The sequence below is a fragment of the Homalodisca vitripennis genome, chromosome 3 (assembly GCF_021130785.1).
Source record: "Homalodisca vitripennis isolate AUS2020 chromosome 3, UT_GWSS_2.1, whole genome shotgun sequence".
Lineage (NCBI taxonomy): Eukaryota > Metazoa > Arthropoda > Insecta > Hemiptera > Cicadellidae > Homalodisca > Homalodisca vitripennis.
The window spans coordinates 56,502,390-56,514,342 of NC_060209.1; the positions used below are offsets into that span (position 1 = coordinate 56,502,390).

General features: G+C 34.2%; 1 protein-coding gene across 2 annotated transcripts in view; it reads left to right on the plus strand.

The window, feature by feature from the left end:
* Positions 1 to 272: 272 nt before the first annotated feature.
* Positions 273 to 11,953, plus strand: part of LOC124356921 (etoposide-induced protein 2.4 homolog) — a 34,602-nt gene continuing 22,921 nt past the window's right edge. The window contains exon 1 of one of the 2 annotated variants that reach the window (XM_046808221.1): positions 273 to 592. In XM_046808221.1, coding sequence (XP_046664177.1) covers positions 578 to 592 — 15 coding nt within the window. In that variant the 5' untranslated portion in view covers positions 273 to 577. The remainder of the gene's footprint in view (positions 593 to 11,953) is intronic. The other variant, XM_046808222.1, reaches the window with a different exon arrangement.

An 11,953-nucleotide genomic window follows, 5' to 3' on the forward strand; every position in this document is an offset into this window, starting at 1 on the left:
GAAACCGTATACGATGTTACTGATCTTGCCTTACAACTAGAAGGGTCCTCACATTTTATTACTATTAAAATGACCGATGAATCGTGTATAGTAGAATTATTTATGAGTATTTATATTAAATGTTTTGAAAAACATACACATTTATTGCTATATAGTCTGTTGGCCAATATTTTAACCAGTGTGTCAATTTTGCTGTTTTCTTATTGCAACTCGTTTTGCTTTGTTGTTTAGGTCTCCCTTACAAAACAAAGCTGAAACCATATGGAATGAATTTTGTTTTTATTTATACTTCACATTACAATAAAATAAATAGTGTAACAATGTAAAATACATTTTGGGAATAAGTCTGCTCTTATTGTTTGTTTAAAGTTGAAACGGAATAGGCATTTAAATTAAGTTCATGTGTTCATTTTCATTTTTATTAAGTTTGTCTTGTAAAGTAGGTTGTTCGTAGTCTTTTGATTAATAAATAATAATTAATTTTATACGTAGTCTAAGCTACTATTAAAAAAAGTCATTCAAGAAACGTCATTATACCTAGTGATTTTGTGCCTGATAGACTGAGAAATTAGGAAAAATGGATATGCTTACTGTAAGTATTTGCGTACATTTAAATACATGCCTCAGTTAACATAGGTTTTGTACTAAAACTGTAATAGGCCTAGTATATTGTAAAGTACGTTTTCGGGGCTTGTGTTAACACAGTGGTGCCAAGCATTAACCCTAGAACTGGCGGTCATTTCATCCTGTAGTGTCATTTCAGCAGTGTGTGAAACTGGCCATAGATTCCATCCATAAAAAGAACTAATCCGCTGACTTGAATCCTAACCTGGTTCATGAACTACTCCTGACCTAGTTCCTGAACTACAACTAACCTAGTTCCTGAACCATTTCAATCACTTCAGGATTAAATTATATTATTAAAAATTAAATTTTATAAATTTAAAAAAAGAACAAATACAAAAATATCTATAGATTATACTTAATACATTACTTTGAATACATGGTCTACTGTATTATATTACTACCCTCATTTTTAGACCTCTTCTATTTTTGGACAACTACCAATCTATGGACGACGCCATATCTCAAAAACGTACGAGCCAATTTTGATAAAACTTTCTGTACACATTCACTACATGGTCTAGTATACTAAAATACAAGCACTCATTTAGGCACACGCCTGGGGAGGCCATTCGATTTTACAGGCCAAGTGCTGACAAAAAACCAATCTATGGACAGCCATATCTCAAAAACGTACGAGCCAATTTTGATAAAACTTTCTGTACACATTCACTACATGGTCTAGTATAACTAAAATACAAGCCTCATTCTTAGGCCACGCCTATTTCCGGAGCCACAATAACTTTATAGGCCAAGTGCTGACAAAAACCAATCTATGGACAGCCATATCTCAAAAATGTACAAGCCAATTTTGATAAAACTTTCTGTACACATTTCACTACATGGTCTAGTATACTAAAATACAAGCCTCATTCTTAGGCCACGCCTATTTCCGGAGCCACATCGATTTTACAGGCCAAGTGCTGACAAAAACCAATCTATGGACAGCCATATCTCAAAAACGTACGAGCCAAATTTTTAAAACTTTCTGTACACATTCACTACATGGTCTAGTATACTAAAATAGAAGCCTCATTCTTAGGCCACGCCTATTTCCGGAGCCACATCGATTTTACAGGCCAAGTGCTGACAAAAACCAATCTATGGACAGCCCATATCTCAAAAACGTACGAGCCAATTTTGATAAAACTTTTCTGTACACATTCACTACATGGTCTAGTATACTAAAATACAAGCCTCATTCTTAGGCCCCACGCCTATTTCCGAAGCCACAATAAACTTTATAGGCCAAGTGCTGACAAAAACCAATCTATGGACAGCCATATCTCAAAAACGTACGAGCCAATTTTGATAAAAACTTTCTGTACACATTCACTACCATGGTCTAGTATACTAAAATACAAGCCTCATTCTTAGGCCAACGCCTATTTCCGGAGCCACATCGATTTTTACAGGCCAAGTGCTGACAAAAACCAATCTATGGACAGCCATATCTCAAAAAAAACGTACGAGCCAATTTTGATAAAACTTTCTGTACACATTCACTACATGGTCTAGATATACTAAAATACAAGCCTCATTCTTAGGCCACGCCTATTTCCGGAGCTACATCGATTTTACAGGCCAAGTGCTGACAAAAACCAATCTATGGACGGCCATATCTCAAAAATTGTACGAGCCAATTTTGATAAAACTTTCTGTACACATTCACTACATGGTCTAGTATACTAAAATACAAGCCTCATTCTTAGGCCACGCTATTTCCGGAGCCACAATAACTTTATAGGCCAAGTGCTGACAAAAAAACCAATCTATGGACGGCCATATCTCAAAAATGTAGGAGCCAATTTTGATAAAACTTTCTGTACACATTCACTACATGGTCTAGTATACTAAAATACAAGCCTCATTCTTAGGCCACGCCTATTTCCGGAGCCACATCTTTTACAGGCCAAGTGCTGACAAAAAACCAATCTATGGACAGCCATATCTTCAAAAACGTACGAGCCAATTTTGATAAAACTTTCTGTACACATTCCACTACATGGTCTAGTATACTAAAATACAAGCCTCAAATTCTTAGGCCACGCCTATTTCCGGAGCCACAATAAACTTTATAGGCCAAGTGCTGACAAAAAACCAATCTATGGACAGCCATATCTCAAAAAATGTACGAGCCAATTTTGATAAAAACTTTCTGTACACATTCACTACATGGTCTAGTATACTAAAATACAAGCCTCATTCTTAGGCCACGCCTATTTCCGGAGCCACATCGATTTTACAGGCCAAGTGCTGACAAAAACCAATCTATGGACAGCCATATCTCAAAAACGTACGAGCCAATTTTTAAAACTTTCTGTACACATTCACTACATGGTCTAGGTATACTAAAATAGAAGCCTCATTCTTAGGCCACGCCTATTTCCGGAGCCACATCGATTTTACAGGCCAAGTCTGACAAAAACCAATCTATGGACAGCCATATCTCAAAAATGTACGAGCCAATTTTGATAAAACTTTCTGTACACATTCACTACATGGTCTAGTATACTAAAATAGAAAGCCTCATTCTTAGGCCACGCCTATTTCCGGAGCCACATCGATTTTACAGGCCAAGTGCTGACAAAAACCAATCTATGAACAGCCATATCTCAAAAACGTACGAGCCAATTTTGATAAAACTTTCTGTACACATTCACTACATGGTCTAGTATACTAAAATACAAGCCTCATTCTTAGGCCACGCCTATTTCCGGAGCCTACATCGAATTTTTACAGGCCAAGTGCTGACAAAAACCAATCTATGGAACAGCCATATCTCAAAAATGTACGAGCCAATTTTGATAAAACTTTCTGTACACATTCACTACATGGTCTAGTATACTAAAATACAAGCCTTATTCTTAGGCCACGCCTATTTCCGGAGCCTACAATAACTTTATAGGCCAAGTGCTGACAAAAACCAATCTAGGGACGGCCATATCTCAAAAATGTACGAGCCAATTTTGATAAAACTTTCAGTACACATTCACTACATGGTCTAGTATACTAAATACAAACCTCATTCTTAGGCCACGCCTATTTCCGGAGCCTCTACATCGATTTTACTGGCCAAGTGCTGACAAAAAACCAATCTATGGACGGCCATAATCTCAAAAATGTACGAGCCAATTTTGATAAAACTTTCAGTACACATTCACTACATGGTCTAGTATACTAAAATATAAGCCTCATTCATAGGCCACGGCTTGTATTTTATTTTATACTAGACCATGTAGTGAATGTGTACTGAAAGTGCTGATCAAAAATTGGCTCGTACATACTTGAGATATGGCCGTCCATAGATTGGTTTTTGTCAGCACTTGGCCTATAAGTTATTGAGGCTAAAATAGGCGTGGCCTAAGGAATGAGGCTTATATTTTTAGTATACTAGACCATGTAGTGAATGTGTACTGAAAGTTTTATCAAAATTGGCTCGTACATTTTTAGAGATATGGCCGTCCATAGATTGGTTTTTTGTCAGCACTTGGCCTATAAAGTTTATTGAGGCTCCGGAAATAGGCGTGGCCTAAGAATGAGACTTGTATTTTAGTATACTAGACCATGTAGTGAATGTGTACAGAAAGTTTTATCAAAAATTGGCTCGTACATTTTTGAGATATGGCCGTCCATAGATTGGTTTTTGTCAGCACTTGGCCTGAAAAATCGATGTAGCTCCGGAAATAGGCGTGGCCTAAGAATGAGGCTTATATTTTAGTATACGAGGACCATGTAGTGAATGTGTACTGAAAGTTTTATCAAAATTGGCTCGTACATTTTTGAGATATGGCCGTCCATAGATTGGTTTTTGTCAGCACTTGGCCTGTAAAATCGATGTAGCTCCGGAAATAGGCGTGGCCTAAGAATGAGGCTTGTATTTTAGTATACTAGACCATGTAGTGAATGTGTACTGAAAGTTTTATCAAAATTGGCTCGTACATTTTTGAGATATGGCCGTCCATAGATTGGTTTTTTGTCAGCACTTGGCCTATAAAATCGTTATTGAGGCTCCGGAAATAGGCGTGGCCTAAGAATAAGGCTTGTATTTTTAGTATACTAGACCATGTAGTGAATGTGTACAGAAAGTTTTATCAAAATTGGCTCGTACATTTTTGAGATATGGCCGTCCATAGATTGGTTTTTGTCAGCACTTGGCCTGTAAAATCGATGTAGCTCCGGAAATAGGCGTGGCCTAAGAATGAGGCTTATATTTTAGTATACTAGACCATGTAGTGAATGTGTACAGAAAGTTTTATCAAAATTGGCTCGTACATTTTTGAGAAATGGCCGTCCATAGATTGGTTTTTGTCAGCACTTGGCCTGTAAAATCGATGTAGCTCCGGAAATAGGCGTGGCCTAAGAATGAGGCTTGTATATTTAGTATACTAGACCATGTAGTGAATGTGTACTGAAAGTTTTATCAAAATTGGCTCGTACATTTTTGAGATATGGCCGTCCATAGATTGGTTTTTGTTCAGCACTTGGCCTGTAAAATCGATGTAGCTCCGGAAATAGGCGTGGCCTAAGAATGAGGCTTGTATTTTAGTATACTAGACCATGTAGTGAATGTGTACAGAAAGTTTTATCAAAATTGGCTCGTACATTTTTGAGATATGGCCGTCCATAGATTGGGTTTTTTGTCAGCACTTGGCCTGTAAAATCGATGTAGCTCCGGAAATAGGCGTGGCCTAAGAATGAGGCTTGTATTTTAGTATACTAGACCATGTAGTGAATGTGTACTGAAAGTTTTATCAAAATTGGCTCGTACATTTTTGAGATATGGCCCGTCCATAGATTGGTTTTTGTCAGCACTTGGCCTATAAAGTTATTGAGGCTCCGGAAATAGGCGTGGCCTAAGAATAAGGCTTGTATTTTAGTATACTAGACCATGTAGTGAATGTGTACAGAAGGTTTTATCAAAATTGGCTCGTACATTTTTGAGATATGGCCGTCCATAGATTGGTTTTTGTCAGCACTTGGCCTATAAAGTTATTGAGGCTCCGGAAAATAGGCGTGGCCTAAGAATGAGGCTTATATTTTAGTATACTAGACCATGTAGTGAATGTGTACAGAAGTTTTATCAAAATTGGCTCGTACATTTTTGAGATATGGCCGTCCATAGATTGGATTTTGTCAGCACTTGGCCTGTAAAATCGATGTAGCTCCGGAAATAGGCCTGGCCTAAGAATGAGGCTTATATTTTAGTATACTAGACCATGTAGTGAATGTGTACAGAAAGTTTTATCAAAATTGGCTCGTACATTTTTGAGATATGGCCGTCCATAGATTGGTTTTTGTCAGCACTTGGCCTGTAAAATCGATGTGGCTCCGGAAATAGGCGTGGCCTAAGAATGAGGCTTATATTTTAGTATACTAGACCATGTAGTGAATGTGTACAGAAAGTTTTATCAAAATTGGCTCGTACATTGTTGAGATATGGCCGTCCATAGATTGGTTTTTGTCAGCACTTGGCCTGTAAAAATCGATGTAGCTCCGGAAATAGGCGTGGCCTAGAATGAGGCTTATAATTTTAGTATACTAGACCATGTAGTGAATGTGTACAGAAGTTTGATCAAAATTGGCTCGTACATTTTTGAGATATGGCCGTCCATAGATTGGTTTTTGTCAGCACTTGGCCTGTAAAATCGATGTAGCTCCGGAAATAGGCGTGGCCTAAGAATGAGGCTTGTTTTTTTAGTATAGTAGACCATGTAGTGAGTGTGTGTAGAAAGTTTTATCAAAATTGGTTCGTACGTTTTTAAGGTATGGTTTTTGTCCCTTTTATAGGGTTTCTCAAAACTTGCCTTTTTTTAATAGTGAGTATAGTCTTGAAAATTGCGGCTATAAAAGGGGATTATTATCATAAAAACTTGCCTTATTTGTTCATTTTTGTTCAAAATCTTTATTTAAAATCTTATTTGTAGTACTTATCATCACGTTATTAATTAAATATATATTTTGTATGGATTGAGTTGATGAAACTAGGTTAGGATTCATTTAGGAACTAGTTCCCGGTACTCGTTCTTTTTATGGATGGAATCTATGGCCAGTTTCACGTCGGTGTCATTTTCATCCTGTAGTGTCGGGCTGTTTTGGAGCTTTGCACAAGGGTTTTTAAAAAAAATTATTAAAAATATAAAATAAAAGCAATATAAAGAGTATATATTTTTGTGTTCAGAATTAAACGTAGAATTGCACTATATTGTAAAATTAACCATAAAAAATTTTCTAATAAACACTTTTTTTAATCAAATATAAAATTTACGAAAAATATTTCTTAAATTTGGGGGGGACCATACCTAGCAAATGAAGTTATAGTGAGAAATATTTATAAGTGAGATAGCCATTCTGTGTCAAATTTTATCTAGTTTCAGAAAAACATAAACATTATACACATTTATGAAAGCATCATAAAGCTATAGAACAAAAAGCAGTGATGCGTATAAATTCTGAAAATTGGGAGTACACATAAGACTTTGGTAAAACAAGTTTTGCTAATACATTTATCTATGAATACATGTTATATTGCATATTTTATTACTTAGAATAAAATAGGGGTACGGTCCAATAAGCGGACCCGGTTTTTTATATCGAAATTGGCAAACGATATTACTTAATCATAACCATCGATGTAATCAATCGATACTGATTAATTATTTTTAACAACTTAAATAATCTATATGAACAGCTGTAAACACTTTCAAATAATACAAGGTAATATTTTAAATTTCACGTAACATTGTGTATTAAAATGGCCGTCAATCTTAGGAAGCTTCACGAAATTGCTTTAAAACACGATAAAATAATTTTTTTTTATGGCTTCAGGATGTTGGGTTAGTACCTAAGAATCCATTATGTGATATTTGTGGAAAGGTAACAAATGTAACTGTCAGAGGAGCTAACATGGTCGTCTTCAGATGCAAAAAAAGAAGGTAATGGTGGACACAACTTTAGTAAAAACGTTTTCGTTCTGTTTCATTTAGTTAAAGTTATGAGTTTCCCTGATTTTGGTTATGTTCATTTATTATTTGTTATCATTAAATTCACGTTTTAATTTAAACATATGATTGTTATTACTTTTATATCGATTGATAGTCTATGATTCGATATGCGAAGTATTAGGTATCGATGATTATATTCTTCGATATAAAAAACCGGGTCCGCTTATTGGACCCTACCCTAAAATAGAATATACAGTACTAATGAAATAATTACCATAAATTATTTTTTGAAAAGTAAAAAAAAGTTAAATTTTGCCATTATTCAAAAATTTTGCGAAAAATTTTCATTCAGCAAAATATAAAATCGTTTCTAAAGCTTGTACTATATCAAAATTTATAAATTTATGGTTTATAAGTAATAGGAAATATTATGTAGTTAGAAAACTATAAATATAACTAAATATATTGAAAAAATATAGAATAACCCAAACAGTTATTATATATAACCGAATAAATTACAGGAAATATATATTTTATTGTGAAAACTATCTATTTACCAAAAATAAATAGTTACTTCAGAGCTAAAAGAGTGCTTTAAATAACGTTTAGTAAGTGAAAACAATAACAAACTATGTGAAATGAATTTTAGCCAAGTCATTTTGCCATAGCCTAAACAAAGCCGGTAATTTCTCAAACATATTTCAGTAAATAGAAATTGATTTATTCTAAAATATATATGTTTACACTACTACGACATCAAACAACACACTACACATTAAATACGACACTAAAACACGCGTAAAACTATTAAAACTTACAAATATCCACAGCTCGGCACGAAAGTGATACAGAACGGCAGCGGCAATATGGCGGTCACAACAAACTGCGTCGTTTTCTTTTACGTTCAAAATGACAAGCTTGCTACGTCATAACCATAATACAAAGAGGAATAAACCCATCTGTTCCCTAGCACTTTTCTTCCCGAATCCAATGGTGCATGAATTATATCGATACGTTACCGGAGTATTTTGTAAAAAGTAATTATACGAGGGAATGTTTGACCGACAAAATTTTGACGGTTAACACTACAGAAGCGGCATTGACCGACAAAATTATGTCGATTAACAGTTCTAGGGTTAATGACAGATCACCTCTCTCAGTGTTAGGTACTCTTATTGGTTTTTGTGTAGTGTTGAGCCAAATGATTCATAACTTTAAAAAATAAACATGTTACGATTGTAGGGGGAAAAGTAAGTTAGGCTATAACTTAATTATTGAAGTTATTTAACCCTAGAACAGGTGATTAAATTACTCTGTATTGGCAGGCTACTTTTGGGTGTTTTGCAAATGTTTAAAATAAATTTTCAAGTATAAAAATCAATATAACTATGACATATTAAATATGGTTGTATTCATAAATAATTTTAGAAAATATATAATTGCGTAAAAAAATATTTTACCAGAGTACCAAACATAAAAGTATAAGCAAAAAAAATAAAGGCTGTAGTATAAGCGGCCACCATGACACAATCAGATGATAATTATCAGTGATTAGAATCATCGATATTCTTGACTATCCAAACGACTGAAAGCAAACTGTCAAAGACTAAAAACAAAATGTCGGATCAAATAACGTAATAGAACAATACGGTTTTGCTTTTTTCCAGTCTTTGAAATTAACGTATAAATATTAATATAATTTACAAATTAAAATGATATAATTACAACAAAACAATAACATTTAATTACCTTGTGTATTTTCATGGATTAACGTGATTGCTTGTGAAACAAAGAAGACATGTATGTCAGTGTTCTTGCTGCCATTAGTCAATAACAAAACACATAATTGAAGGGTTGAGTGGAAGAAAGGGGTAAGTCACATTTTGCCACTTTTGAGAAAAAATGGACCTAAAGTTTTTTAAGTTATAACTTTTGTATTTTTTTATTTTAATTCAGCTCTGAAAATGGCATGGGAGGGAAAGATACATATATTTTTTGTGGCAACTCCTGGTAAAAATTCAAATACTCCTTCCTACTAAATTTTCAACTTTTTCTATCACTTACCCCCTTTTTCCACTTAAAAAAATGGGGTACTTGGGAATGGAAGAAGGGGTTAAGTACTGTAAAATAATACTAAGATATATTATGTAAAAGGCAGAACTTTATTTGAAATGTTACCTTATGGAATACCTTTAGATGAGATTGTTGCACAACAACAAATCTTAACAGTGTAAATACTCTTATGAAAAAAGGTAACTTATCAGTCTTTTCGTGTTGGTTATAAAAACTGTAACTAAAATCTAGTTTTAAAAGTACAAAAAGGCGCAATATCATTACTATTTAAAATCTTAAATGAACTTAAATGGAGAACACCCTTATCTCAATGATAAAACTTTAAAACTGTAACTAATAGGCTACTCTTATCAAAAGGTAATATCTAAGTATTTTCTTTTGGTATAAAACGGTAACTAAAATAACTAAAACCTAGTCTCATTCAAAAAGGCACAATACTATTATTGTTTAATGCTTGAAAGAAGTTAAAAAGAGAACAGTGTATTTTAAGTCGTCTTTTCTCAGCGATAAATATTACACGGTAAAAAAATACTGTTGTTAAATACAACATCTAAGTATTTATGCCTTCTCTTGTAAGGTATTTTAAAAACAATAACTAAAGTCTACTTATAAAAAATTTACAATCTTATTATTATTTTAAAGGCTTGAAATAGGTTAAGAGATATTAGTCTATTTTATTAATTAATCAGTTTTTTTCATTGGTTCAATGTAAAACTCTTTGTCACTTTTCTTTACTCTGTTTCTTTCACTGGTCACTCTTTGTTTATCTGCCCCTCCTCATTTTCTTATGATTCTTTCTCCCGGTACCTGTTTTTCTTGTTCTTCGATTACTCTCTGATTAAAACCACTTATATTCTCCTTTAACATATTTAAGTTGTGTTTTCAAATTGTTGAGTTTCCCTTTGGTTACAGTCCCATACCGGTTTTTCCTTGCTTTCAATGTAAACAATCTTAAAAACATTTTCAGACAATGTTCGATGATCATTCCCCTTCTTATTATTAGCTTTTTGTGCCTTTTCTTTCCTGCTTTATCAGGGACACCTTTTTAAATGGCTGGTGTGTTTTCATCATAGGTCTCTTTGTATAAGTAACAACCTGAATTCGTCAACCCTTATCCACTTTATTCCGTCACGGAATCTGACATTCTCTTCCAGAAGATCCTTTTTACCTTGTTTTAGGCCCAGTTTGTCAGAAAATCCTTCAAAATCTCTAAAATGAGATGACATGTCTACAACAAAGTTTTTCTGGGCTGATTTAGATATGATTTCTCGTACTGATTTGGCACATATACATTTTCGTGTTTTCTGAGTTCTTCTTCGATGCGACCAAAATCACGGTCTGAATCCAGATAGCTATGGCCAACTTCCGGAAATTTATGATCATATTTTGAACATTTTTTTGGCCACCATGTACTGATAAAGTAGGATCAGTAAGAAGTTTTTATTTTGTCCTGTGCAAGAATCAGACCATATAATTTAAGTGGTCACAATATATATAGTTGTATCTAGTTGTATATAAGGTTGTATCTAGTTCGAATAAGGTGAGCAAGGAGCTTGCCACTTCACTACTGCCCCGGATTCGCAACATACTTCTTTCCAAGTGCAAAAGTCAGTTTTTTCTGTCTCTTTAATAATAATATGTACTCCTGACATTTCAGCGTGAAATTTCAGCTAAAATACTTCACTCCTTACAAAAATTTGGTGTTTACATTCACATCTAACCTCAACCAGAGATGATGACAAACCAACAATAATCATCTGTTCTTAGTGGATAAAGGAGGCAAGTACGTATAGCAGTACTGGATTAAAAGGGGTGTAAGTGCGCATAGAGTAATGGAAAAAAAAAAAGGGGCAAGGGCAAGTGTGCAAAGAGTAAGTGGTGGATGAAGGGGGTAAGTGCAATTTTAATGTGGAAAAAGGGGGCATGTGAAGCACTTACCTCCTTCATCCACAAACTTTGAGTTCAGTTTCTGCACTTCCCCCTGAATTCAAAATTAATATCTCAGCTGTTACTGCAGTTAGGTCAAATAGGACCCAGTGTACCAAATACAGGATCACTTACTCCCTTCATCCATACATCTAACTCAATTTCTGAACAAAATGTTACTTACCCCCTTCTTCCACTCAACCCTTCAATTTTAATTTTCAATTTATTTCCAAACCCAATTTTACTTTGATTAAGTTTTATGCTTTTAAAATCATATTATGAAGCTATATTTTTAAATGTAAAATAAATGTACTTGTTTCAGATTGCAAAAATAACTAAACTATACTTAAACAACGTATGAGCTGCGAAGTACTTATGATTACTTT